Source organism: Prionailurus bengalensis, chromosome B2, assembly GCF_016509475.1.
Source record: "Prionailurus bengalensis isolate Pbe53 chromosome B2, Fcat_Pben_1.1_paternal_pri, whole genome shotgun sequence".
NCBI classification, from domain to species: domain Eukaryota; kingdom Metazoa; phylum Chordata; class Mammalia; order Carnivora; family Felidae; genus Prionailurus; species Prionailurus bengalensis.
The window spans coordinates 9,355,633-9,383,158 of NC_057349.1; the positions used below are offsets into that span (position 1 = coordinate 9,355,633).

Genomic DNA, 27,526 nt, shown 5'->3' on the forward strand with positions numbered 1-27,526 from the left:
GTTCCCTGGAGATCTTGGTAAGATGCAGGTTTCCATTCTCTGGTTCCGGAACGAAGTGTACGAGTCTGCATTTTTAACGAGTTCCAGACAACGTAGTCGGTGCCGGTACTGGAATTCTAGGCTTTGAGTAACAGTGCAAGAGAGGCTTTCTGGTGTGATCTCGTTCCGTGTTGTTGTATCTACTTACTTAAAGTGATTTGGAAAGGAAATAAAAATGTGTTCTTCATATCCAGTGCGTTCGTATTTTATTGAATAACCTTCAGGATAAAACACCACCATTCAGGGAAATAGAATGAAAGTTTCTTCTAGTGGCCCTCTGCCAATGGATTATCTTCTGTCTTCCTTTTAGGCCTCTGATGATTGTCACACAGAAGATCACGACCTTGGCATTCCAAGTTCATGATGGTGAGAAGAACTCTCCTTTTGGTTCTGAGAGTGAGCCTGACAGAGACCTTCGTTTAGACTATATCCACAGTCCAGGTCTTATTATAACTTGTTAGAAATTTGCAAGCTTCTTTAATCAAAGCTTTTTACTTTCTCGGCTATTATTTACCACTTTTCCTGCTGAATCTGCCGTCTACATTTGCTGAAGTCTTTATACCGAGAAGGGTTTTTTTTGTTTGTTTGCTTATACCACATTTTAAATGTATGGTGCGCTCTGCCCTTCATTTCTAAATCTGTTGATTTTTTCTTTGGTTTAATCTGAGGTGCTCATAAGGTAATAAAAAATAGTATTGGCTGATTAATCTTTTTAAAAAAATGTTTATTTAATTTTTGAGAGAGAGCGAGAGTGAGTGGGGGGTGAGGCGGGCAGAGAGAGGGGGAGACACAGAACCCGAAACAGGCTCCAGGTTCTGAGCCGTCAGCACAGAGCCCGACGCAGAGCTCGAACTCACAAACCCGTAAGATCATGAGCTGAACCAAAGTCGGGCGCTCAACCAACTGAGCCACCCAGGTGCCCTTGGCTAATCGTTTTTCATGCTGGATTTGTTTTGTTAGCTTAGTGTTTTTGTTTTTGCTTGGCTTGGAAAATTATCTAATGAGATTAGCGTGACCCTTGTCCTAGAAGAAGGAAGAACCTTCTGATTGTATAAAACTGAACATTTTCTTTGCTCATGCCCTTCCTGCAAATGGCCAAGAAAGTGTGATTTACATGATTAAAACCTGGTTCCAGGGGATGAGTACAGCACTTTCAGCCGGGTGGAAGATTTTAATATGGGCTTAAGAGGTGTCAGGTACAATTAGTAAAAGTATATTCTACGGATTTGTACTGCTCTGGCAAACGCTTTCGGACGGTTGAAGCTTCTTTATGTGCCAACAGGTTGAGTAGATTTACAATCTCTGTCAGCTAGTCTTATTTTTCTTTAAAGCTTGGGAACCGATTTAATTTCATTTTGACCCTGGGTATTCCGAGTTCATACTTGGCAATTTAATCACTGTGTAGAGAACTGGGTAATTTCATACCAAGGATGGGGTCTTTCTAGGGAGACCATCTGTCCTGGTTTGCCCAGGACTGAGTGCTTTCCCAGGACATGAGACTTTTAGGACCCAAACTGGGTAAGTCCTGGGCAAACGGGGGTGAGTTGCTGAATGTTTTTGTACCTAAAAGTCCACTTGGTAGTGGTTATAGACTAATATTAGCACCATAAACCAATAACTAAAATCAATTTAATTTCTAGGATTGCCAGAGATGTATTGTTGAGATCTTAGAAGAAAGTGTGATTTTTTTTTTTTTAAATACTGCCTTTTTGTTTTTTTTAATAGGCTTTTTGCCTACATTTACTACTTAAAGCATTCTCAGTATACCCGATTTTCTGGAACAACCCTTATATGCAGCAAGATGTTTGTTTGCCGTTTCTTTTTTTCTTGTGCGTGGGAGCAACAAGTAAAATTCAGAAACACTCTGCCTGCCTTTAGACATGTGTCTGAATTGCCTCTGTGATCGGTGGTCATAATCAGTCTTAGTTGAATATACAGTTTTAAAGTCAACTTATGACACTTCAGTTTGAGTATAAGTTAACATCTAAATTTTATGAGAAGCACTAAGGTGATTTTCTGGCATGGAAGAATTTTATTTTACTAAAAGTTCTTCGTAATGTTTATTTATTTTTGAGAGAGACAGAGACAGAACACGAGCAGGGGAAGGGCAAAGAGAGAGGGAGGCACAGAATCTAAAGCAGGCTCCAGGCTCTGAGCTGTCAGCGCAGAGCCCGACGCAGGGCTCCAACCCATGAACCGTGGGACCGTGACCTGAGCCGAAGTTGGATGCTTAACCGACTTGACTCACCCAGGCGCCCCTGGATGAGTTTTAAAAGAATAATCACCTGATAATTCTTCTGTGTTTTCCCCGCATTCAGGCTTCCATTTCCTGTTTTTTGGAAGAGGAAAGTCCCCTGTTCCTTTCCCCATTCCACACCCATGTTCTCAGCCAATACTGGGTGTCTGCACCCAGTGCACTCAGGGAGGTACTTAAGCTGGTGCGGGCAGCAAAGGCCGGCTTCTCTCTCTCGTGTACCGGTGAAACCAGAGGCACTTTGGCAAGGAGTGGAGGAGATGTGGGGCTTCTCTGGGATCCATGACAGACTGCAGATTCAATAGTAGTCCCTGAATCCTCCCCTCTTCACAAGAACATATAGAGACTTTCCTCCTCACACACATATTTGTGGGTAGCTCTTGAATCCGGGACATTAAAAAAAAAAAAAAAAAAAAAAGGAAGAGGAGGACCCTTTTATGATTTCTGAAGCAACATTAGTGAAATATGACATAAATCACTTTCTTCAAATGAATTTTGTAAGCCTCTTTTAGAATGAGTTCTCTGCTTCACACATCTTCTTTCTAACTTTTTTCTTTTTTATAGGATTAGGTCGAAGAGCTGAAGACCTCTCTGCTGAGCAACATCGACTTGCTGTGAAGTAAGTTTTCACAGTATGTTCTCTAGGCCTTGGTGTATCAGTGTCCAGAAATCCCCCTCTTTTCAGTGTCTGCATATTCACTGCATTATATGGAGGTAATACTGTCTGTTTAATGAATCTGCTGTTGATGGATACTTGGGGTTGTCTGTCAGTCTGTGGCTTTTACAAGTCAGTGATGCATGACCCTGTTCCTTGGTCATTTTAAACAAGTTTGGGTATAATGGTGGGACAGATTCCCGGAAGCGGGGCTGCTGGGCCGGAGAGTAAATGGATCTGTAGTTTTGTTTGTTTCGCAAGATTCTCCTTCACGGAGGTTGTTATGTCCGTTATTACCGAGTTATTTTTACGGGGCCTGTGTCAGAGGGTCCTCAAGAAAGAGTTGTCGGTGCCCGTCAGTAGGATTAAATGCTGGCACGAAACGGACTCAAAGGGCTGGACAGAGAGGACTGGGGGCCGGGGGATGGGAGGCAGGTGGCAGGAAGCAGGCTGAAGACAGATTGTGGCTGGTGTGGGTGTTGGAGAGGAAGGGAGACTGACGGAGGAGAGTAGCATTGTTGGGGAGTGGAAAGAGCCCGTGGCGTAGCACGTCGGGGAAGGTGGTGCAGCCATGGTGGTGGAGGGTTCCTGCCAGAGACTTGTAGGAGGCAGGGTAAGGAAGAGAGGGTCCTGGGTGGTCAGGAGACGGAGTGCCCCATTTTCACACGAAGGGATTGGGACTTGGAAGAAATGGAGACCCATTGCAAGAGACTGATGAATCCAACTCTCTGGTCAGTGTTATGAGGGCATAGGTGCTGTAGGGTATATTCCAGTGACGGGTTACCAGGGGCATTTTAGGGAGCCTTGTCCCCACAATACCATCGTGCCCTTTTAAATGCCATTAAAACACTACCCAGAACTGGTCTCTACAGAATTGTTCCCTGCCGCTACTTCTGTCTGTTGTTCAGGACCTCGTGCCTGGATGCCAGAGCAGACAAGAGGCTGCACAGGGGTGGTTTTGTGTGTCCTCTTCTAGTGGAAACTGGTTCCACCCATCATTTGTTTTGTATTTATTTTGGCAGTCGGGAGGGAGTTTTCCCATTTCAGTGCATCTCGAGCAGCTAACATTAGGTCAGGTTCCCACCCTGCCTGATGTTTATTACCTTCCTTCTTCTCTTGTTAGGCGACCAAGGGTGATGAGAAAGCACATTTCCCAGCCTCAGAGCCTCCTTTACCCTGGACCTCACCCTCCATGTCCATAGCCGCAGCCGGCCAGCAGAGGGCGCCACGGAGCGCTGCGCCTTCCCCCAGCCACTCCCCGATTTAACCTGCCCTTTCAAACCAGGTTTCTAGCTTGGGTGGATTTTTAGAGAAACGGAACCCAGAAAGACCACCTCACGTCTGGTAATCTACAAAGACAACCCCTGTGTTTAGGATTGGCCTGCTTGCGGATCTAAAAGAAAAATCCAGAGACCGAAGACTTCAACTTGTTGTTTATTTTCACAGGGTAAAGCCCTCCTTTTTGCAATACTTAAGCTATCTTCTCAACTTCATGAGTGTCATAGCTGGCCCTTGCAACAATTTCAAGGATTACATAGCCTTTATTGAGGGGAGACATACGCACATGAAGTTGCTGGAAGTGAACTGGAAGCAGAGAGGTTTCCAGAGCCTGCCAGAGCCTTCTCCCACTGTAAGTTTTTAGTGCCGAGAGTGTTTACGCAGAGCTCCAGAAAAATAGAGCTCTGCTTCCAGGGCTGACTCTCACTGGTAATTGTTCTAATTAAAAAGCCAAACAGTTCACCAAAAAGCGTGGCCAATAACCCCCCCCCCCCACCACCCCTATGCACTGAAAATACCGGTATTGGTATTTATTTACAGCGGTTTTCCATGTTGGAACACCACATGTTTATTGCACAGAGGAGCTCATTGGCTGGAAATATTAAGGCAATTCGTCCATTAGTCAGTCAGCCAATATTTAATGCTTACAGTGTGCTCGGCCCTGTGCTAGTTAACACGTTCGGATTTATGAGTGTTTTGTCTTTAGGGATAGAAATTCATATCCAGCCCAAAGATAATATCGGGAAAGGGGGGATGGGAAGGGGTGGGAACCAGAATAAATGCGATTTTTATTTCAGAGCCCACTTCTTATGTGGGAAACCAGTTTTACGTGGGCACGCTTAAAGCTTGGTTTTATTGACTTCGAGAGAGTTTAAGATGGCTTTTTAAAAAATACTTTCAGGGGCACCTGGGTGGCTCAGTCGGTTAAGCGTCCGACTTCAGCAATCTCGCGGTCCATGAGTTCGAGCCCCATGTTGGGCTCTGGGCTGATGGCTCAGAGCCTGGAGCCTGCTTCCGATTCTGTGTCTCCCTCTCTCTCTGCCCCACCCTGTTCATGCTCTGTCTCTCTCTGTCTCAAAAATAAATAGAACGTTAAAAAAATTTTTTTTTTAAATACTTTCATTTTAATTTGTATTTTGCTCATTTCAAAGTGGTCAACAATAGGATCGCTTCTTGAACTTTACAAAAACGCTGCATTTATTCAGATCACATGGCCTGTATTTAAGGGACGTTTGTAATTAGCTGAAGGAATAGGGAACATTGGAAAGAGGAGAAAACCGGGAGATTGGAGTTAAATATTTTGTAAATGTTACAACCTAGGCAAAGTTAATTATTTGAAAATTTAAGTGACTTCTGGAGCATGCGTTTTCAGAGAGTTTCGGTGCTGTCGGGTCTTTGACAGTTTATGGTCCGTCCACTGTCTCTGCTCTCGCTGCGGCATCGAAACAACATAGCAGTGAGGTCACCGTGGCCACGAGACATCAGGGTGCCCGCGGGTGTTTCTTGGCAGGGTCTGGCACAGTACTGCTTTTATGTTGCACGTGCTCGTAGAGAATATTCTCAGAGAGTCTTAACATCACTCTCCAGGGAGCCTCTTGCATGTTTGTGCACGGAGAGCATGAAGCAGGGAGGTGGTATTTTGGCTGAAGACACATCGGTGGGAGAGGGTGGCCCTCACGAGCTGGTGCTTCCCCAGTGTGTTGGCATCATCGTGGCTAAGCGTGGCGTGCACTCGACTGGGAGCCAGGTGCCGTTGGATGCCTTGCAGACGCTCACTCACCTAACCCTCAAGCTGAGGGAGGTGCTGTTGCCGTCCTGCTGTCCCCATATTACAAAGAGAAAGTGGCCCCCTTTTGTTTTTTTTTTTTTAAGTTGGGAACCAGAATCCTATTGGTGTTCACTGACATTGCCTGGAATGTCAGGGAAACTGAACAGAAATCACTTGGTCCAGAGGCATTTAGAACACTAGCACATCATGGGGCCCCTGTGTGGCTCAGTAGGTTAAGCGACCGACTTCGGCTCAGGTCATGATCTCACGGTTTTTGAGTTTGAGCCCTGCATCGGGCTCTGTGCTGACAGCCCAGAGCCTGGAGCCCGCTTCGGATTCTGGGTCTCCCTCTCTCTCTGCCCCTCCCTCACTCATGCTCTCCGTCTCTCAAAAATACATAAACGTCAAAAAAGCCAAAAAACCACTAGCACATCTCAGGGCCAGAGCAGACCACATGTAAACCATCCTGGAAGGCTTCCTAAAGCTTTCCATTACCTGCTCACGTCCTGGCTCAGGCCCTTGAAAACTGGCACAGAATCCTTCCTACCTAAGCCTCTGTCCTTGTGGTGACTGAAACCCATTTCCTCGGCTCTGCTGGTGACAGAAGTAGAAGACAAGCGAAATGGTTCTTTCTGATGGAAGACTGCCACCCTATAATGTTATTTCCCTTATGTTTTGGGTAATAAGATGCCTACTTTTTATTGGTAGAATGTGCTGGTAATCATGGTCTTCCATTTTAGATACATTCAATCCTCAAGGGTCAGAGGTATGTTCTTTCTTCACTTGTAGCCCATATGCCCAGCATCCAATTTGTGTCCTAGGCGTGCCTCTCCTTCTAGGGCCTATTGCCAAAGCGGCTCTTGGAACAGCTTTGTTCTTAATGTGCCCTTGCTCAAATTGTTTTTCTTCATACTGGAATCTTGAATGGTTACACCGATCCTTTTCCACTGTTTCAGGGAGCTGTGATCCGCAAGTTGTACATGACCTTGGTGTCTCTCCTTCTGTTTTTGACACTCACGAAGACCTTCCCTGTCACCTGCCTGGTTGATGACTGGTTTGTTCATAAAGCGAACTTTCTGACTCGACTGTGCTACTTGTATATCGTCATGCAAGCCTCGAAGCCCAAGTATTACTTTGCCTGGACATTAGGTATGTTCGATGGAATGGCCCTGCATGACAGAACAGCATTTGGGATCACCTAATCAAAACAGAGTTCAATACGTAATGGGGGTGGCTGAGCCAGTATCATTTTGTATTTTATCGCGCAGCACTTCTGTCTCCTGCCATCCATAAACTCAATCACCCGTGATAAGAGAAAAGCAATCCTGCCTCTCGTTTAAACTCAATGCTATTAACAGATGTCCAAATCTGGAAGCTTCCTCCACCAGTCAGAACTGGCCTTCAGTACAGCGGAAAGTTAGGGGAAAATTCCAGAATGAGCTGGTCATCGGGCCATTTTTCTGGGTTGTACATAATACAGGATACATGCTTGAATAATATACCGATGCACGTGCTGATTGAGGTTATGCTGCTTTAATGGTTGGTTAAGATTTTTTTCAAGTGTTTTTTTTTTTTTTAAGGTAGAAAATTCAACTTACTTTGATTTTTCTGTCTTTCCTTTCAAACAATTTTAGACTGGAAAAGTTTAAAGCTTTGCTGGAGTGGGCCGTGAGTCCTATTTACTTACCAGGCGTGGTAAGGGATTTTGATAAGGCACGGCAGCTGTGTCTAGTTCACATTTGGAACCCTTTCAGGAAGGGAAATTTGACTTCTTAGCTGAGGGTGACCTGGGGCTTGATGTCAGGGAGCGGTGATTTGGTTTATTAAGCGAAACAGATGATTAAACTCAGTGCCTGGTGCTTCGCCCATATTCCGTGGTGAAGGCATAGCACTTAATTGAGTTCCTTTTTTCTCATTTCATGCTCCCAAGTTTTTATCTCCAAATTAAAGCTGGTAGCTACTGAATTTTTATTTTTTGTGGTAAAATAGACATAGCGTAGAATTTATGATTTTAACCATCTCTATGCGTCCAATAGACTGGACTTAAGTAAATACACGGTGTTGGGCGCCCATCACCACCATCTGTCTCCAGGACGTTTTCCGTCACCCCAAACAGGAATGCTGTACCCGTTAGAAAAAGTAATATTCTCCTCATTCCTCCCTCTCCCCGGCCCCTGGTCTACATGATTTTCATAGGTCGAGATGTTCAGGGATAAGTTCAGTCCGGTGCAGTATTGATGTAATACTTGGCCAGAAAGATCTGACTTAAGGCTCTTAAACAAGTTTGCAGCATGGGAAATTGTGTCTGTCCTATTTGGTTACATCAGGGAGTTTTTGTCGAGGACCGGGTGCTGTGCTCGGGGGAACGCAAAGGGGGGACAAGAGCCCTGGTCTGTGGTCAAGATGGTTACGTTGTGTGGGCACAGAATTGTGCACCCCATCCAGGCAGGACACAGAGAGAGCTGTCCCCAGGCGAGGAGTACAGAGGGGACGAGGAATATGGGCTGGGGCTTCAAAAGTCCTATTCCTCTTTCTGTAGTCGTTTGGTTGCTTGAGAAGGAGAATTTCTTGTAGGTAGGCGTGACGCATACTATGGTGAACCCTGCTCGGAGTACCAGGCTTAGTTTTCTACGTGAATTACTTAATGTCTTCACTCTGCTCTAGCCTGCGGGTGTGTCTGTGTGTGTGTGTGTGTGTGTGTGCACGTGGGCGTGTAAGAGAATGAGTGAGAGAGGAAGAGCTAATACTCTTTCACGCCCTCTTCTGCCTTCTGCTTGTTCACTTACTTTCCTTTTCTCTCTCCCCTCCCTACTTTTCCCTCTCCTGTATTCTGTATCCTAGGGCTTACGGGCTGGCTTCTGGACTAAATGAGCTCCTGCTTTAGGAGGAAAGAAAGGCCAGTCCGTGGCCTCATAGGGGAAAGTCTAACACGAGGTGGGTTGTGCTGGTGGGGCTGTGGGTGGGGAGGGGGTTCTAGGGAACGGGGTGTCTGGTGTCATTCTGCCCTTTCGGGAGTGCCCCAGATACTGGGAGTATAGAAGTAGTCTTTCCCGTGGGCAGCTTTTTCTTTGGACTTGGCTCTTTTCTATACCCTCTTCCTTTTATCTGGTTTTGATAGCTTCAGTAGAAACACTTCATTAATTTGTATGGCCTCAATTTGAACCTTGTTAGTTTAGATTGCTTGGGCTGGTCTGAAATTAACCTTTGTGTTACGAATAAAAAAGCAATGAAGAATGTAACAGGGAATGCTTAAATTGCTTTACCAAATAATTGTTTTATCCAGCTCCTTAAAACGTCATTTACATATAATTGATGCACTAATTATACGTGATTATAAATTTAATCCTTAAAGCTGGCCTCTTGATGGATCTCAGCTGAGCTGCACCGTGTTAGCCTCGTTTTCTCGTTACTGTTTACAGTGAAATAAATTAAAGCTGTTTTCTTTGGACTTCATGTACGATCCTGGTTGTTTTTCCCTTGCTAATTAGTACTAATTAGCGAGACTCAACTTCAGCCCAGGCTGTGTTCCAAGGATCACGACCTCCAAAATATGGGTATCCAACTTATCTATGATCATACAGTAGGCAATACAAGTAAAGCCAGTTTGGGGCTGGTGAATTTAGCACCCACCTCCGCTTGGAGACAAAAACAAGTCTTCGGTTAAGAGGAGGCGGAATGCACTAGGGGGACCCGGTAGGTCCCCCCATCCTCTGTAGAGACGTAGCATCCGAGAGTCGCTATTTCTGGTCCTTCATTTGTCTTGGCGGGGTGGCTCGTAGCTGCTCAGGCTGTGGGATCAGAATTCCTTCTAGCATTCGGAGTCTGGCATTGTTGACCACCTGCGTGATGAGAATGTTAGCATCACTAAGCCTGGGCAAGACGGACACTGTGATAACAGCTAACATTTCTTGAGCGCCCACAGGCAAGGCACCGTGCTTTGTGCTCACTCATATCTTGTTTAATTCTTTCCACATGGCTTTAAACTCGATACCATTCTTCTACCCAATTTCCTCCCAAGGGAATGGGTGTCTAGATGTCAGACAACTCTCCTGAGGCCATACGCTCAGGGTGTTGCTCGATGGGGGGGGCAGGAAGCCAGGGGCTCTGCCTTCGGAGCTCACCCTTGCCACTATCTTCGCACCGCTGGGAACACTGACTGAGAACACCTGTAGAGAGAGAGCTTTCTACAATCCTGGAAAGGTAGCGAGAACCAGAAAGAGAAGAAGTTGTTAATCTGCGTTTTAGATGAGACCGGAGGGGGCGGAGGAACTGAGTGAGGGGCTGCCTTGCGGGTCCCAGCCCTTGTTTTAGTCTCCAACACCGACCCCAACTGCCCCTCTTCTCTTTGTCTTGTCGTTCAGTGTCTTCCCGCCCGTTTAAACTGGCACACCCAGTCGTTTCTTAACTGGCACACCCTTGCTTTGTTGTTCTTCTCCTTGTCTGCTGAGTATCCATCCAGTCAGCTTGGGAGAGTGACCTATCAGCGCTCAGTACTTCTCTTCCCTCCTTCTAAAAGAAGCCAGATCGTTTCCCAGTGAGGCCAAACACAGTCACCCGGCTAGAGGACCAACCTGGAGGTGGTAAAGCAGTCATCAGCCCTGCCCAAAGGAAAGGAGACGAACCCAGAATGGGCTGTTTTTCTTTAGAGTAACTCTTCAGAAGTCACTCTGGAGCTGGCCCCGAACTCCTATAGAAAAGAATGAGTGGAGCTACAAGAAAGATTTTTCTAAGATCTCCCCAGATCTTAAGACGGCACTGTGACTTATTTTTTATTTTAACTTCAGTAGAGTTAACATACGGTGTTGTATTTGGTTTCAGGTGTGTGATAGTGATTCCACACTTCCATACATCAGCAAGTGCCCTCCTTAATCTCCAGACCCTTTTTCACCCATCCCCCTATGCACCTCCCTTCTGGTAACCATCAGTTTGTTCTCTAGAGTTAAGTAAGAGTATGTTTCTTGGTTTGTGTTTTTCCCCCCTTTGCTCATTTGTTTTGTTACATATGAGCGAAGTCATATGGTACTTGTCTTTCTCTGACTTATTTCACTTAGCATGATACTCTCTAGTTCTATCCATATTGTTACAAATGGCAAGGTTTCATTTTTATGGATAAATCATATTCCATTGTGTGTATGTGTGTATACAGACACACACACATATCACATCTTTATCCATTCATCAATGATGAATACTGGGACTGTGTCCATAGTTTGGCTATGGTAAATAATGCTGTATCTCTTTGAAGCAGTATTCTTGTATTTTTTGGGTAAATACTCAGTATTGAAATTACTGGATCATAGGGTAGGCCTTTTTAAAAACTTTTTAAGCAACCTCCATACTGTTTTCCACAGTGGCTGCACCAGTTTGCATTCCCACCAGGAGTCTATGAGGATTCCTTTTTCTCCACATCCTTGCCAACTCTTGGTGTTTGTTGTGTTTTTTAACCGCTCTGACAAGTAATAAGGTGATAGATATTTCATTATAGTGTTGATTTGCATTTCCCTGATGAGTGATGTTGAGCATCTTTCCATGTGTCTGTTGGCCATCTAGATGTTGTCTTTGGAGAAATATCTGTGTCTTCTGCCCATTTTTTATCTGGACTATTATTTTGGGGGGCGGGGTGTTGAAGTTTCTTTTTTTAAAGAAAATAGTCTGACAGAATTGAACTAAGTGAAAAGAGAAAACCAGCCTCTTGGTCGGCATCTACGTTGATTTCATCAGGTCTCTATCTGATTACAAAATTGCATAATTAAGGAATCAGAAATGTTGCACTCACTGCAGGGGGACATCTTCTTACAGTTCAGTGAAGTGAAATAAAGATGGAAACGGGCGTTTTCTCAGACTGACTTTGTGGGTAGGACGCTTTGGTAATGGGGTCCACGTGTGGTCTCCGTGGCTGCTGGCCCCAGATTCATGTCTCTCTGTCTCAGCTCTTTGTCTTGTGTTCTGAGCTTTTCTAACTGTATCTCAGCAGCTCTGGCTGAAACCTACTGGCACGTCACCCTGAATGTGTCCAGAATGAGCTCCGGTTTCTCTTTCAGAACTAACGCGGTCAGTTCACGTTGTGCCATCTTGAATGACAACTCTCGGGCCTGAGTCCCCTGGGTCCTCGGTTTCTTCTGGCCTCTGCTTCTGAGCTTAGATGTGTGTTTACCTTCTTCCCTGTCTCGCCTTCTATCAAGTTGGTCACTAAATCCTTGCTGCTTTGTTCTGATTCATTTCTCTTTTACTTCCATTTTGTGTTCTGTGAGCGTCTAGTGCCTTCTTATTATTCGCAGGTGCTCACTAAATGCTAGCGAATGAATAAAAATGAGTCCGTGAATGTTAAGGCCACCAAAGAACCACTGATGTTTCTGTGATTTATGAAGGTACCAGGTCCTTTAAATTGTGTTGGTTTCTTTCCCAAAGGAGAGACCATTGCCTCTCTCTCAATCTTAAAGCTAGACAGACATTTAATATCTTATAAAGCAGCAACGTGACTTTTGTTCCATATCCTAATGTGTTGTTTTAAAAACCATAGCTGATGCGGTGAATAATGCAGCGGGCTTTGGGTTCAGCGGAGTGGATAAGAATGGAAATTTCTGTTGGGATCTGCTTTCTAACCTAAACATCTGGAAAATTGAGGTGAGTCTATTATGCTTTTGCATCAAGCTTCCGTCGCAAATAGAGCAAATGATTTGCTTTGAGTGTGGTGTCCCTGGAAGTTCTTCCTCAGAGTGTCCGAGGGATCAGGGAATTCTTTTTTTTTTTTTTTTCAACGTTTATTTATTTTTTGGGGGACAGAGAGAGACAGAGCATGAACGGGGGAGGGGCAGAGAGAGAGGGAGACACAGAATCGGAAACAGGCTCCAGGCTCTGAGCCATCAGCCCAGAGCCTGACGCGGGGCTCGAACTCACAGACCGCGAGATCGTGACCTGGCTGAAGTCGGACGCTTCACCGACTGCGCCACCCAGGCGCCCCAGGGATCAGGGAATTCTAAGTCGAGCAGCCCCTTGGACCTTTTTTTTTTTTTTTTTAAGATAACCTACTTTCTTGACAGTGTGCATGGCTCAAGGAATGACGTGTAGAAATCTGAAAAGGAACCAGGAAAATCGTTTTGTTGTTTACAGTCCTGTTCTTTCTACCAGAAAGTACAGATGTCATTTTCTCTCATTTCACATTCTGCTTTCTTCAGTCAAGAATACAGACTGGAAGTTCCTGCGTTTAGGTTGTTGTATGGCAGGCATTCTCTGTGGTTCCTTTTGAAACATTTCTAATACATTTGCTTTTAAGAAGCGTTGTCATGGCACGTGGCTTTTAGGCCACTCGAATCAGCGTGGGTTTTTGTTGTTGTTTGTTTGTTTGTTTTTGGTCTTTCCCTGGCTCTGTTCTTGGATCACGGTTCGGTTCTCGACATGTCCTTATCTTCAGAGGTGGTCTTGTTGGGGCCATGAGATTCCTGGTTTTCCTGGCATTGTGTGAGCGGTCAGAGCAGCCTTTCCTCCTGGCTGCTGAGTGGGAGTAAGGGCTCGGTTCTCGACCTACAGAAGGGTTGGTCCTCTAGCCGGGTGACTCATATTTGCTGTCGGTTCTGGTTTCCCACCCACCACAGGGCAGGCAGGGTGCCACGGGAGAGTCTGAGCAGAAGAGGATGTGCATGTAGAGCAAGAAACCAGGGATGTGGAGACTGACCGCCTGCTCCCTGTTAGGTGGACACCAGGACAAAAGGGGACATGGCCGATGTTCTCCACCTTCTTAATGCCCGAGGCTTCTCTTCCTCTTAATGGACAAGCAGCAGCCTCCAGTACGACCTTTGTCATGCTTGGAAAAGCAGCGTAGATCATCTCCAAGCTTCCCATTTCTATACAGATGACGTCCGAGAGAGTCGCATCGGGACTTCATTCCCTTTTCCCACTCAAGTTCTTGGCTTCCTCAAAAATCTCAGATCACTGCTGGTTGCCTTGGGGTGCTACGGGTGCACGTCCTTTATAGCAGCTCCCTTTGGCCTGCTCACCAGTCCCCTCAGCCGTATGCCCAAAACACAGCCCTCCTGTTGTGGGTGTGTGGTCAGGGTGAAGCGCTAAGTTGTTAAGTCACATCTTTATTAGAAAACCAGAAAGCCGAAGTTTGCATTCTCAGTAGAGTTGATCTAGAGCAAAGAGCTGAAGAAACCCAAGGAAGTCTGATTTAGTTAAGGCACTTCGAAGCTGTACATATAGCGTTGTATTAGCCAAAGACAACATAAATAAAACCCCTTAGGGCTTTGAATTAAAAAGTTATAGTATCTACTTATGTATTTAATTATCTTTCTGTCTAATCTATCTACCTACCATCTCTCACCTTCCCTCCAAACATACTACATTAGGCCAATGTATGGCCCAAGATGTCCTTAGGGCTGGCGTAGAAAAAAAGTGCCACTTATACTCTGCCTTTATTAGGAATTCTGGTTTTTTGTTTTGTTTTAAAGTAGGCATCATGATGTGGGGCTTGAACTCACAACTCTGAGATCAAGCCCTAAACTGAGATCAAGAGACACTTACCCAACTGAGCTACCCAGGCACCCCAAGAATTCTGGTTCTTGTAAGTTTGCTTCATGCTTTCTACTACCAGCCTTTGATACGACTTTTTTCTTTCTTTCTTTCTTTTTTTTTTTTTTTTAATTTTTTTTTCAATGTTTATTTATTTTTGGGACAGAGAGAGACAGAGCATGAACGGGGGAGGGGCAGAGAGAGAGGGAGACACAGAATCGGAAACAGGCTCCAGGCTCTGAGCCATCAGCCCAGAGCCCGACGCGGGGCTCGAACTCACGGACCATGAGATCGTGACCTGGCTGAAGTCGGACGCTTAACCGACTGCGCCACCCAGGCGCCCCTCTTTCTTTTTTTTTTAATGAGAAAACCCAATTGATGGAGTATTTTGGAATCTCTCTCCTTGGCACCTGTGTCGTTGCCAGTTGGGTGATGTTTGTTTTCTTTTTTTGTATGGAGACTCCTTCATGCGTGAAATCTCTCCCTATTCTAAATCCAGCTGGAAGCCCTTGAACCTGTGCAGCTCTTGGCAGAATCACTTCACAAGACTGACCTAGTGTATCGATGGCCACATAGGGAAAGATGACAGTTAAATTTAGGTTGTCTCCAGAAAAGCCTAAATCGACATGATGAAACTTTTCCTATGGCAAATCCCCCTTTAGAGTGTTTTGTTTTTAAACTCAGATGACTTAAAAAAATTTTTTTTTAACCAGAGTGGGAGAAAAACCTGTAAGACATTCCTTCAATTTTCCTATAATTTGAAAATAAGTTTTGAGGGAAATGAAGACTTTGCAAGCCAAGTTTTAGTGCAAAGCGAACTGTCTAAGCACCAGGAAATTGTACTGTGTAGGATGGAACCACTGATCTTCTCTGGATGGAGTCGTCTCTATGCACATCTAATCTGCCGCCAGGGAAATTCTGGGGAGGACTTTCCATTACTTGGGGAATTTTTGAAGCTAATGATAGGTGTTATTTTCTTCTTTCTAGACTGCCACAAGTTTCAAAATGTACTTAGAAAACTGGAATATTCAGACAGCTACTTGGCTGAAGCGGTAAGAAAAATAAAAAAAAAAAAATGACCTCATTGCTCGTGGCACTGGGATGTGTTTAGATGGGCGTCGCCAGATGAGCAGTAGTCTGCCGGGAGTAACGGGTCATCTGACACTTTTGTTTTGTATTAACATCTCTGCCCTGTAAATGGAAAAGTGGAGATAATGTGAGAGGGTCACGGCGTAGCATGGTTATTTTAGTGTATCAGACACCTAATAGTGCCCTTCTTGTCCAGCAGCCACTCGTGCAGTTCTCAGGGCAGTTCCATAGGAGATGGTGGTTATCTCCACTTTACAGATGTGGAAAGTGAGACAGAGAGGTTAGGACACTTGCTTAAAGTCACACAGCTAATGAGTACTTGATAAGAGCCCAAAGAGACTCTCTCCAGAGCCAGGCTCTTAAACCTCTGTGTTTTGCTGCCTCTTACCTATAGGAGATTAGGTCAAGGAAGGTCAATGTCAGCATCAAACCACTGAAGATCTCCATTCATCCCTAGCATTAACAGCTTGATGGCACCTTGAAGATTTATGTTTTTTTAACCTCACATTTTTGTTCATATTTCTCTGTCGTTTATTTCCCCACACGTTCCAAAACTGGAAACGTTACTTAATATGGAATTAGTAACGTGCTATCCTTGAAGCAAAAAACTCTAGCTAGCGAATACTCCGATCGTGTGAGTGCAAGAAGAGTGTGAAACTATCAAGCTGTAGATTCTGTTTCCGATAACATAGCATTTTTCGTAGGTCCCAACATCGGGGTAAGAGACAATATACGGTAACACTCCAAAGTAAACTCAAGCAGCACCATCTGAGAATTGACCTGAACATGCAAATTTTGGGAATTTGTACTTACTGCTGCTATTAATTTTACCAGTAAATTGAGCATAAACCTCTATTTCTTTTTTTGTTCTAATGTTTATTTATTTTGAGAGAGAGACAGAGTACGAGTTGGGGAGGGACAGAGAGAGAGGGAGAGAGAGGGAAAGAGAGTCCCAAGCAGGCTCCGCACTGTCAGCACAGAACGTGACACAGGGCTTGATCCCATGAACCGCGAGATCATGACCTGAGCTGAAATCAAGAGTCGGATGCTCAACCACCTGAGCCACCCAGGTGCCCCTAAACCTCTATTTCTGTATGTCAGGTAATCCCAATATCTCCATTGGGAATTTATGTTCTAAGATGACTGAACATACATAATGAGCACATAAAAAATGTAACAAATATTAAAAAATCATTTTAGAAAACAAAGTATCTTATTCATACAAAAAGATACAGAGGGTAAGAAAAAAATACCTGTGAAGACTAGCCCATTTCAAAGAAACATAGGTTCTGTGTCTCTTTCCCCAAATGCATTCTCTTTCTTTGTGTGACAAGGAAGCCATAGTCCTTAGTTTGGGTTCACTTCTGTTGCGTTTGACAATCCATACAGAGCTGGATTGGTGTTAACTGTTTGAATTTCTATTTTATTTTTGGGGGGGGTTCTATTGTTTAGTAAAGCACATAGTGGTTTCCTTATACTGCCACTGGCGATTTATAGATTGGATTTGGGAGAAAGTCCCCATCACTTTGTTTTTTTTTTTAACGTTTTTATTTATTTTTGAGACAGAGAGAGACAGAGCATGAACGGGGAGGGTCAGAGAGAGAGAGGGAGACACAGAATGTGAAGCAGGCTCCAGGCTCTGAGCTGTCAGCCCAGAGCCCGACGCGGGGCTTGAACTCACGAACCGCGAGATCATGACCTGAGCCGAAGTTGGACGCTTAACCGACTGAGCCACCCAGGCGCCCCTCATCACTTTGTTTTAATCAACCAAGAAGTCCGAGATCTCCAGGGTATTTGCTGACAGTTTCTAAGTCCTCTCAGTGTCCCTCTTTAAAGCGAATTCGTGGATTGAAATCCAAAGGGACACTGGAAGTGCTGAAAAGTCATGTAACCGACACCTTGATTTTGTGCTGGAGTCCTTGCCAAGAGAGATGAAAAGGTTTGCAGCGTTGGCTGGGTAGATGGCACGGAGGCCAGGTTGGGATTCATTTTGACCGAAGGAAGATACCCACTTCGAAAGACGCTATCCTGATCTGAAAAGTTCTAGTGCCGGTGGCACTGATCCATAAGTGTTCCCGGTAGATCAGGGCACTGGTGGAGTGTGCTTCTATGAGGCAGGAGCTCTTGCTGGGTGGAGTGACCGCTTGGACTTTTATTAGATCTCGTATGACGGGGCCCAGATCATTGAGTTCCGTGCAGTTTAAAACTTCCTATTCGGGGCGCCTGGGTGGCGCAGTCGGTTAAGCGTCCGACTTCAGCCAGGTCACGATCTTGCAGTCTGTGAGTTCTAGCCCCGCGTCGGGCTCTGGGCTGATGGCTCAGAGCCTGGAGCCTGCTTCCGATTCTGTGTCTCCCTCTCTCTCTGCCCCTCCCCCGTTCATGCTCTGTCTCTCTCTGTCCCAAAAATAAATAAAAAACGTTGAAAAAAATTTAAAAATTAAAACTTCCTATTCTACTCCCCAGACGATTGGACTACGAATTCCCTGTCTGGTAGCATTCAGGAAACGGAGCTCAGGCAGCTGGCATTGCATTGAAAAGCCCTGATAGGGGTAGGCATGTTCGCCATCCGTCATGGGTCAGATGATTTCTGTGTGGTCTGAAGGCCCAAGTGTAGTTAGACGTTTCTGCTCCTCTGACTGATGGCTTTGTTGTACCTTCCTCTCTTCATAGAGTGTGCTATGAGCGGGTTCCCTGGTACCCCACGGTGCTAACCTTTGTCCTGTCTGCCTTGTGGCATGGTGTCTACCCTGGATACTATTTTACCTTCTTAACTGGAACCCTTGTCACAGTAGCAGCCAGAACGGTAAGCTTCCTTTGGTTGTAGGATCTTTTCCCCAATAATCTGATGCCCGTATGTGTGTTACCTTCCGGTCTCAGAAGTAGGTGGGGGAGATGGGAGCGATACTTTGAAAACTCACCACACAACAGAAGTCTTCCTCTTAGAGAAATACGTCAATATATAGGAATTTTTGGCCACCAAGTGATTAACTCTTTTTCTGTTATTTATAGATGGTATTTGCAAAACAAGGAATTTTAGGAGTAATGAATGTTTCGTACCTTAAGAGATGAAAACATTTTTAATCATTAAGCGGTCTCCCAATTACGATGCCTTCGTAATTGAGGCCCCACAGGCTTCGTTCTGCTTGTACCCAACTCATTTTCTCATTTCATTACCGTAAGCTGAGAAACAATCCACCAAGTCTGTGCAGCCAGTAAAGTTGTGTTGTTAGAGATCACTCTAACTTTTCACATGCTCATGCCTGATCCGATTAAGTTAGTTTGTGTGAAATTCTTTGTGAATGTGTTTGGGTAGCCTCCAGTTCATCCTGGACTGTTCCTACTCTGTGCTGGTTGTAGAGTAGTCTGCTAAAGAAACACAAACCCTGCCTGCCCGTAAAGAACGAAATGAACACGTATGTGAGTAATTGTAAATCAGGGTGTGCTGATTGTGCAGTAGAGTTTTGCATTTGATTTAATCGCAACCTTTGATAATGATTGTGGCCTTCCATATTTAGGTGCCAGGGATTAAAAAGAAAAAAAATTTTTTTAATGTTTATTTATTCTTGAGACGGAGACAGAGCATGAACAGGGGAGGGGCAGAGAGAGAGGGAGACACAGAATCCGAAGCAGGCTCCAGGCACCCAGCTGTCGGCACAGAGCCCGACGCGGGGCTCGAACCCATGAACTGTGAGATCGTGACCTGAGCTGAAGTCAGATGCTCAACCGACTGAGCCACCCAGGTGCCCCTGGTGCCATGGATTTTTAATGACATTTGTTAAACTGTATTTTGGATGTGAATTCAGGAGCCCCAGCATAGCTATTCATGCTTTCTTTAATTCATATATCCTGTGAGTGTTTCAGGCACTGGAATCCCGCAGTGAGCAAGAGTCCTTTCCCTGCAGAATACCTGTTTTAGTTCGATGAATGTGGGTTGGAATATGCGTGTGAACAAGAATAATTGATTATTTTAAAAGTGCACTAATCAGCATGAGTAGTAACGTCTATATGCCACATATCTGTAAGTGGAAAACAAGGAACGCCGTGTCTTTTCTCCCATTCACATACCCCTTACATTATAAAAGCACAGAACAGATGGCCAGGACAAGCTAAAACAAAGACCGGAATTGTGCTCGTTTATATATCCAAAGTATTATTCCTGAAAATGCCTTTAGCTCTGTGATTTCAACTGGTATCAAAGCATTGATTTATGGAAAGCCTTTCTTTTGGGTGGCCTGGACACATTTTTCACAAATGAGGTAGGTAGGGGGTAGAGAGGGTTGATAGAACAGTATTCCCAGGAGAAGGAACTCAGGAGTTTGCTTTCTGATACTGCTTACGCTCCCCAGGGGGTGGAGCTCTGACTGTCTTGAACTCGCCAAGAAGGAGTCTTTAGCTTACCCAGAGGCCCCCAGGAAGCCTCTCCTGCTTTGGGGCTAAGCTACCTGTAAGCCAGTCACTGTCCCAGCTGTGCCTTTGGTTCTTGGATCTGGGAATTACATGTCTTTCTGGAGGCAAATATAGTCCCATTTATTAAAAGACCTACAAATTAATTATGGAAAAGTTAGCTCTTCCATATTATATCACAGATTAATATTTTCAGCATGGAATATGGTTTTCGATAGAATCCTAAAAAAAAAAAATAGCCTAGAAAATAAATCCGTGCCATCAGTGAAAATATAAATGTGGATGTGTATGCATAGCGAGAGGCTTGGGAGGATATGTGCCAAGGTTATAAACAGTGCTTTTCGCTGGGAGATATCAAAAGATAAAATTCTTTTTTGCTTAGTTCTTTGAACACTTGTCAACAGTGGACATAAATACGTTTTTACAATAATAAAAATCATAATGGCATTTTTGATCACCTGTGTTCCCAAGGTATACTGCCCCCCATGCATGGAATAAAAACTGTTTTTATTTTTTTATCCCTGGCTCTGCCTTCCTTGGCTTGCAGATGAGGAACAACTACAGACATTACTTCCTTTCCTCGAAAGCCCTCAAGGTTGCATATGATGTGGTCACCTGGGCGGTCACTCAGCTGGCCGTGTCCTACACCGTTGCTCCCTTCGTTATGTTAGCAGTTGAACCAACCATCAGCTTATACAAGTAAGTTTCTGTCGTTCTCCATTGCCGCTTCATAAACTTGTCTGCGTTTGGCTTGGGAGTTGGCAAATTGAATCCATCAGTATTAAGAATTTCTAAATATGGCTTCCACGTATCTTAAGTGGAGGAAACTGCCAAAATGTGAAATATGTGTCAACTTACAGCAGGAATGTCTGCGTTCAGCTCAAAACCATTTAATACCTTCTGGTTGCTGGGCACTGTCCTAGAAGTGAGGGATAAAATGGTGAGAAAAATCAAAGAAATCCTTCCTGGTGCCATGGAGGGGATAGCTTGATAGAGGCAGCAGGCATTAAGAGTGTACTCAGAGTGAATGATACTGATGAGGTTTTGGACTGGTGGGGGTTGGTAGCTGATGGCCAAGAAAGAATTGTTGATGATGTCTTTGCTGCAAGATGTGATTTTATCAAAGCACATGGACAGGACTGGTGGGCAGGAACAGCTCTACTGGGGTTGTGAAGAGTGACTAGTTATATACCCTGGAGTTGGGGGAGGTAGAGTCAAAAGGAGGCCTCCAGAAGGCCTTTGGTCTGCTAAAGAGGACTCCTAGGATACCTGAGGCCTTGCTATTGTGAAGCAAAGGTTGTTTTTCCTCTAGTAAGGCATTTACGTTAGGATGGGAGGGGGTTCCTGGAGGAAATGTTCGACTCCGTATTTGCCTCAAGTATTTATCAATGGGCTGCAGGTTGTAAAGAAATTTAATTTTACCTGCTATTTCTTTCTTGCCTTTGTTCCCCATATCCCTATGGAGAGGAAGGTGATACCAGGGGCTCCAGGAAACGGAGTCTAGAGATAACTGGAGAGGAGTCTGTTGATAATAAATTACAAAAAAAAGGCCATCTTACGATATTTGTGAACTGAGGGGGACTCCCGTCCCGCATGACTGGGATCTCTATTAACTGCTTGTTTCCTTTCCTTGGTCCTTGGGCGGCCAGGAGTGTCTGAGGAATATGGCACATATCCCACCTGGGGGCGGGGCGGGGGCGGGGGTGCTGGCTTGCACTTTGCCCTCAGCTTGCCTTAATGCTCCCTCATCGGTACCGAGACTTAGGAGGGCACGTAACAGGAATCGGACTCAGACCGGACATCAAGGGTAGCTTTTGGGTGACAATGGCGTTCGAGCTAAGACCTGGAGGCTGCATGGGGGGCAGCGAAACATAGTGTGTGTGGGGATGTGAGGGTGATGGTCCAGGTGGAGCACCCTAGGGACTGTGCTCCAGACACAGGGAACAGCACTGAAAAGGCCCCCTGTGCTAGGAGGAGGTTCTGGGCACTGAAGCCCCAAATGACCTGAGTGTTGGCAGAACCGAGAATCCATGGTAAATAGCGGTGAGCTGAGGGGAGAGAGTAGCTATCAGTATCCCTGTTTGTCGTAAGAGGAAGTGGAAGCTCAGAGAGGGTGATTGAACAAAACTCACACACCTCGACCTGAGTTTCAGACCTGGAGTTCCTTTATAGCAAGAACAGTAGCGCAGTCACGAAAAATGTCTTTACAAGCTATTCGGGCAGAATGTTACTGGTTGGAGATCATGCTAAATAGCGATGTGTTGGAGGTAACGTGCGTTTAACCGACTAAAGTGTGCTGATTCCTACACTCAGGGGCTCTAGAGGAAGAGAAGCAAATAGCTACCAAGCCAGATCACCCAAGTAGATTTCCACGTATTTACAAAAACAATAATTCCCTGCCCAGATCAGCTCTGTCCAGAAGTTTCTACAGGATAGAAATGCTATCCGGTGTGTTAGTCATCGGCACCTGTGGCCGTTGAGCATTTGCAATGTGGCTGCGGTGACTGAGGAACTGAATTTTCAATTTTATCTACTTTTAATTAATTTGAATTGTAACAGCCACGTGTTGCCAACGGCTATCATAGACTGCATCTCACAAAGTGTTTTCAGCATCTCTTAAGAGAATCACTGAATCTGATGAAAGAAATGAAAATTGAATGTGCGGGTTTTTTTTGGTTTTTTTTTTTGGTTTTTTTTTTGTTTTGTTTTGTTTTTTTAGCGGAGGTGGGTCTGGTTGCATTCCAGCTCTGTTCCTCACTTGGGGCTAATTTCGGTGACTGGCAATGAATGGCAGTTGTATGCAAATCACTTCCCCGCACTTCCATCACTGCTTAACATTTAAATTTCAGATGTGCTTTATTTTTAGGTCTAGTCGGTTTTCAATCTATGGTGACTTCCCATCTCAGCTTTAAATTCCCATCTAATCTTTAAGTTGTGAATCCCAAGTAAACACTTAAATGTATTATGAAAGAACCTGTCTGAGCTCAGGATACTATGACTAAATATAGCCCGAGTGAGTTCTGCCACAAACATTTCCCTCGTTGCGGAGGCCGGGAAGTCCCAAGATCAAGGTGCTGGCAGATTTGGTTTCTGGTGAGTGCTATCTTCCTAGTTTACGGAAGCTGCCTTCTCTCCGTGTCCTCACAGGGTGGCAGAGCCACACAGGGAGAGGCAGCTCACACTCTGGTTTCACTTTATCTTCCTATAAAGGTACTAATCCCATCACGGGGCCCACCCCCCAACCAGATTACCTCCCAAAGCTCCACTTCTCCAAATACCATCCCTTGGGAAGTTAGGGCTTCAATACATGAATTGGAAGGTTGGGGCACCTTTGGTCCATGGCTCGACCTTTTTGGGAACTCCTTTTGAAAGGCAAATCCTTATCCACGAACTTGTCTTTAAGTAGAAGACACTTAAAAAATATTTAACATTTACTTATTGAGAGAGAGACATAGAGCAAGCAGTGGAGGGGCAGACAGAGAAGGAGACACAGAATCTGAAGCAGGCTCCAAGCTGTCAGCACAGGGGCTCGAACCCATGAACTGCAAGATCATGACCTGAGCCGAAGTCCGACGCTTGACTGACTGAGCCACCCAGGTGCCCCAGTAGTGACACTTTTTTTAAATTTTTTTTAATTTTATTTTTGAGACAGAAAAAGAGCATGAACGGGGGAGGGTCAGAGAAAGAGGGAGACACAGAATCGGAAGCAGGCTCCAGGCTCTGAGCCATCAGCCCAGAGCCCGACGCGGGGCTCGAACTCACGGACCGCGAGATTGTGACCTGAGCTGAAGTCGGACGCTTAACCGACTGAGCCACCCAGGTGCCCCAGTGACACTTTCTTAAATTCAGTGTGTAAGGATGCCAGGTAGAGACATCTTTTGCAGATAGCATCTCCTTGAGAGTGAGGACTATGCCTCATTCATCGGTGTATCTGGGGTACCTGGTTCGGAACTAGGGTGCTCAACAAATGTTGAGGTTTTCCATAATAAAGACATGAAGTGTTTCTTAAAATTTTAGAAAAATATGGAATGGCAGAATAGGTCACTAAACTTTGGGAGGGGATTGAAATATTTTCCTTTTGACTTCCAAAATAATTGGCTTTAATCTAACATAACTGTTCCAGTGTAGATACGGCCACATGTGAAAGATTAAAGAAATTGCAAGAACAAAGCGTGGCTGGAGTGCCTGTTGAGCCAGTGTGTCTATCTATAGAACTCTTTTTCACTCTCAGTGTCCTGGTTTAGACAATAAACTAATTGTTTACTTGCCCGGGGCTGGTTAAATTATAGGAGCCACCTTATCCCCGGTTTTGCTTTACATGGTTTCAGTTACCCACAATTACTCTCTGGGAGCAAATGATCCGCCTCCTGATGTGTGATCAAAAGGTCAGTAGTAGCCTAATGTTACTAATTTTATCACCTCCCATCATCACAAGGGTGAGTACAGTACTATTGTACTGTATTTTGAGAGAGGAGAGACCATATTCTCATGACTTTTATTAAAGTACATGGTTGTAGTTCTATTAATTTCTTACTTTGCCTAATTTATGAATTAAACTATCATAGGTCTGTATAGGGAGAAACAGTATATATAGGTTTCAGTACTGTTCACAGTTTCAGACATCTACTTGGGGCTTTTGGACCAAGTCCTCCAGCTAAGGTGGGAGGGAGGTATCTGTGGTACCCTCACTCCTATAGTCCTGTTGTTCCCCATTCCCCTGAAGGAAGGAAGGGCTTTGCCTTTTTTTAGGTCCTGGTTTAATGCTTTGTACATCCTAAGCAGTAAATGCTTATTGAAAGAATAAGTGAAGATGTATTTGCTTCTGTTAGAACTCTTGACTATTCTGTAGATGCTTTCAGGGAAACTTATTTAGGGGATATGTGAATTAACCTGATTCCAACGTGTCTGAGAAGGATACATGAATCCGTTCTGGGTTTCTTGACATTATTTTCCTTTGATCTTCCAGAAGCATTGGAGAACGTTTAAGTTCAGCCTTTCCAAAAGGCTATAGAACAGTTGTAGAAATGTGAGCTGTTTCTAATTACTTGCATTTACAGATATTTATTGTCTACATTGTGCTCAGTGTGCTGAATGCCACGTTTACACAATAGAAATGCACGGACTGAAAAAGCAGCACTTGTTTTTACTAGTTTGGGTGAAAGCGATTTTCAGAGTTATAGAGCAGGTTTTGAAAATCTGGATTCATCTGGCTCCTAACACACACAAGAACAACTCTTTACACTTGAGCATATCAGTTAAAGTGTAAGGTGCGTTTGTGTCTAGGGAACAGAGTATAGGGTTTGAATTGGGTCCTGTGTGTTCTTAGATTTCAAATCATTAGGGGTTTCTGGCTGTTACGGGATTAATGCTCTTAGTCTGATCAGGGCAGGGGGACAGTACTGTGTATCTATCTGTAGATGGGCTGATGGGTTTGCTGTGTTCAGTTCTATGCTTTTGGTCCATCCCTGGCCTGCTCACCTACCGAAGGAGCCCCCTCCCCCCCACCTTGGGGTGGATCAAGGCAAACTGGAATACAGACGGGTTGGCTACTGCCCAAAATTGTGCCTTCACTTGCTGGCCTGCAGGTGACGTAATCACACCCATGTGACTTTTCCCATTTGCATCCTTGTGCGAAATATAATTTTTGTGTTTTATTTTAGGTCCATGTACTTTTATTTACACATCATAAGTCTTCTGATAATACTATTTCTGCCAGTCAAACCCCATGCTCATATTCAGAGGCAGCCTCAGACTCTGAACTCCGTTAATAAGAAGAAAAAAGATTGATACCTCCAAGAAAAAGCTGAGCTTGTAAAACTGCAAAACATCGGAAAGTTGAGACCAAAAGGCTCAAGGGTTCTCCAGTGACTTAGAAGCAATGTTTACGTGCATTTTTTTTTTAAGTGCAGGGAGAATTTTTATCAAGCCTTTTTAAGTCAGCCATGTCCAATTGATTTAGTATTTCCTGGGACATTTGAGTGGTGTGGAGGTATGTGCAGAATGTGCCAGAGACCGTGCAGTCTGGGCTGCTGGGTCTTTGCTTCTCTGGCACCATTTCCAGCCACGGGAGCCCATACATCTGCTCCGGAAGGCAGAAGGTGGTTGCTGACAGAGCTGATCTTCCAGAATATACCCAGATATGGTTGTTCCTTGGGAAGCCCCAGACCCTTTGACCACAGTGACGACACTCAGAAGACCACGGAGGAGAAGGAGCCGGCACGAAAGAACCAGGAGGACTTGCCGTGAACACTTGAGTGGATGGAAAGTCAGGCATGCCCTAAAGTAGGCTGCATTTTTTTCCCCAAGAGATAGAACTCTTCCCTTTTTTCCTTCTAAGCTGAGCCAAGATTGGAAATCAGTCTCCTGTACTCCAGGAGTCTAGGAAGGGCTACTGTTTTCCATTTCACACACGCCATCTGTTTGCCCAGGGATGGCCCTGAGAAAACACCCAAATGTTTGTACCATCAAAGGCAGAATAAATAAGCCTTCTAAATAAGTAATTTGTTTTAAAAAAGTAAAGTTCCGTAGAAGCTTGTTAAGAAGCAGCATTTTTCTCACCTCATTTCGTGGAGGTGTTCATGATCTTGGTTATGATACACACACCAGCTGATTTTCACTTTTCTGGTTTTGCGGTTGATTAAATTTGACGATTTTAGTTGAATCATCGTATCGGAGAGCAGAAATGGAGGACCGTTTTCTATCCTTGTTATGAATGTGCTGTGGTTCCTTTCGGGGACTTCTATTGGATAATATTCTATGTGGGAGAAAGAAACATGGTATTAAATGTGCAAAATGATGAAACTGATAATAATAAATTATATGTTATAACAGTGTACCCTAAAGTAACAGTGAGAGAATTTGTTCCAATCACATGGCCCCCAATTGGTTTTTTACCAAATGAATGCTGTGTTTCTATATAAAGGAAGCATTCCTGAATGGAATGATTGCTTTTTGTTTCTGTGAGGGGTGACTCAGCCTTCTGAAGCACGTGCCTTATATTTGTGTGTTTCTCTAAGTTTTAACAAATGCACACAGTTCAGGTTTTTCTCAAGTTTTAACAAATGCACAAAGTTCCAGTTTTTACTTGTTTAAAATTTGACCTTTTATGACCTGTTCAGTTTGTCCTCTACATCAGGTACTTGGAAGGTTTTGGTTTTTGGTTTGATTTCCTATCTTCATTCCCAACTTTGCAGGTAGGATTAACCCCCTTTCCCAGACGAGGAAACAGAGAATCAGGGGGAGGTTTGCTAAGTGCCCCCACAGCCACAGAGTTAGTGAAGGAGCAGAGATTAAAATCCAAATTCCAAAGCTTTGGACAGTTTGTAATTTCCAGGAGGTACCCTGCTGCTGCTTAGGGCAATGAAATGTGAAATGATGTGCTTGTCCCTTGAAGAGTTTGTATGGTGTTCATGGAGAATACTAGAACCTAAACTCTAGGCCTTATATGTAAGATAATGGAAGTTAAGAAATAGCACATTTTGGCCGGTGTTTGAGGCTCACCCCAATTTAACCAGGTAACCTTGGGGCAATA

At 44.5% G+C, this 27,526-nt stretch overlaps 1 protein-coding gene across 4 annotated transcripts in view; it reads left to right on the top strand.

The window, feature by feature from the left end:
* MBOAT1 (membrane bound O-acyltransferase domain containing 1) overlaps nucleotides 1-26,830 on the top strand; it is a 105,205-nt gene extending 78,375 nt beyond the window's left edge. For 3 of the 4 annotated variants that reach the window (XM_043590717.1, XM_043590721.1, XM_043590719.1), the window contains exons 5-13: nucleotides 350-405; nucleotides 2,858-2,912; nucleotides 4,395-4,578; nucleotides 6,951-7,143; nucleotides 12,515-12,618; nucleotides 15,490-15,554; nucleotides 18,262-18,394; nucleotides 20,543-20,694; nucleotides 25,656-26,830. In XM_043590717.1, coding sequence (XP_043446652.1) covers nucleotides 350-405; nucleotides 2,858-2,912; nucleotides 4,395-4,578; nucleotides 6,951-7,143; nucleotides 12,515-12,618; nucleotides 15,490-15,554; nucleotides 18,262-18,394; nucleotides 20,543-20,694; nucleotides 25,656-25,782 — 1,069 coding nt within the window. In that variant the 3' untranslated portion in view covers nucleotides 25,783-26,830. The remainder of the gene's footprint in view (nucleotides 1-349; nucleotides 406-2,857; nucleotides 2,913-4,394; nucleotides 4,579-6,950; nucleotides 7,144-12,514; nucleotides 12,619-15,489; nucleotides 15,555-18,261; nucleotides 18,395-20,542; nucleotides 20,695-25,655) is intronic. The other variant, XM_043590718.1, reaches the window with a different exon arrangement.
* Nucleotides 26,831-27,526: the final 696 nt, after the last annotated feature.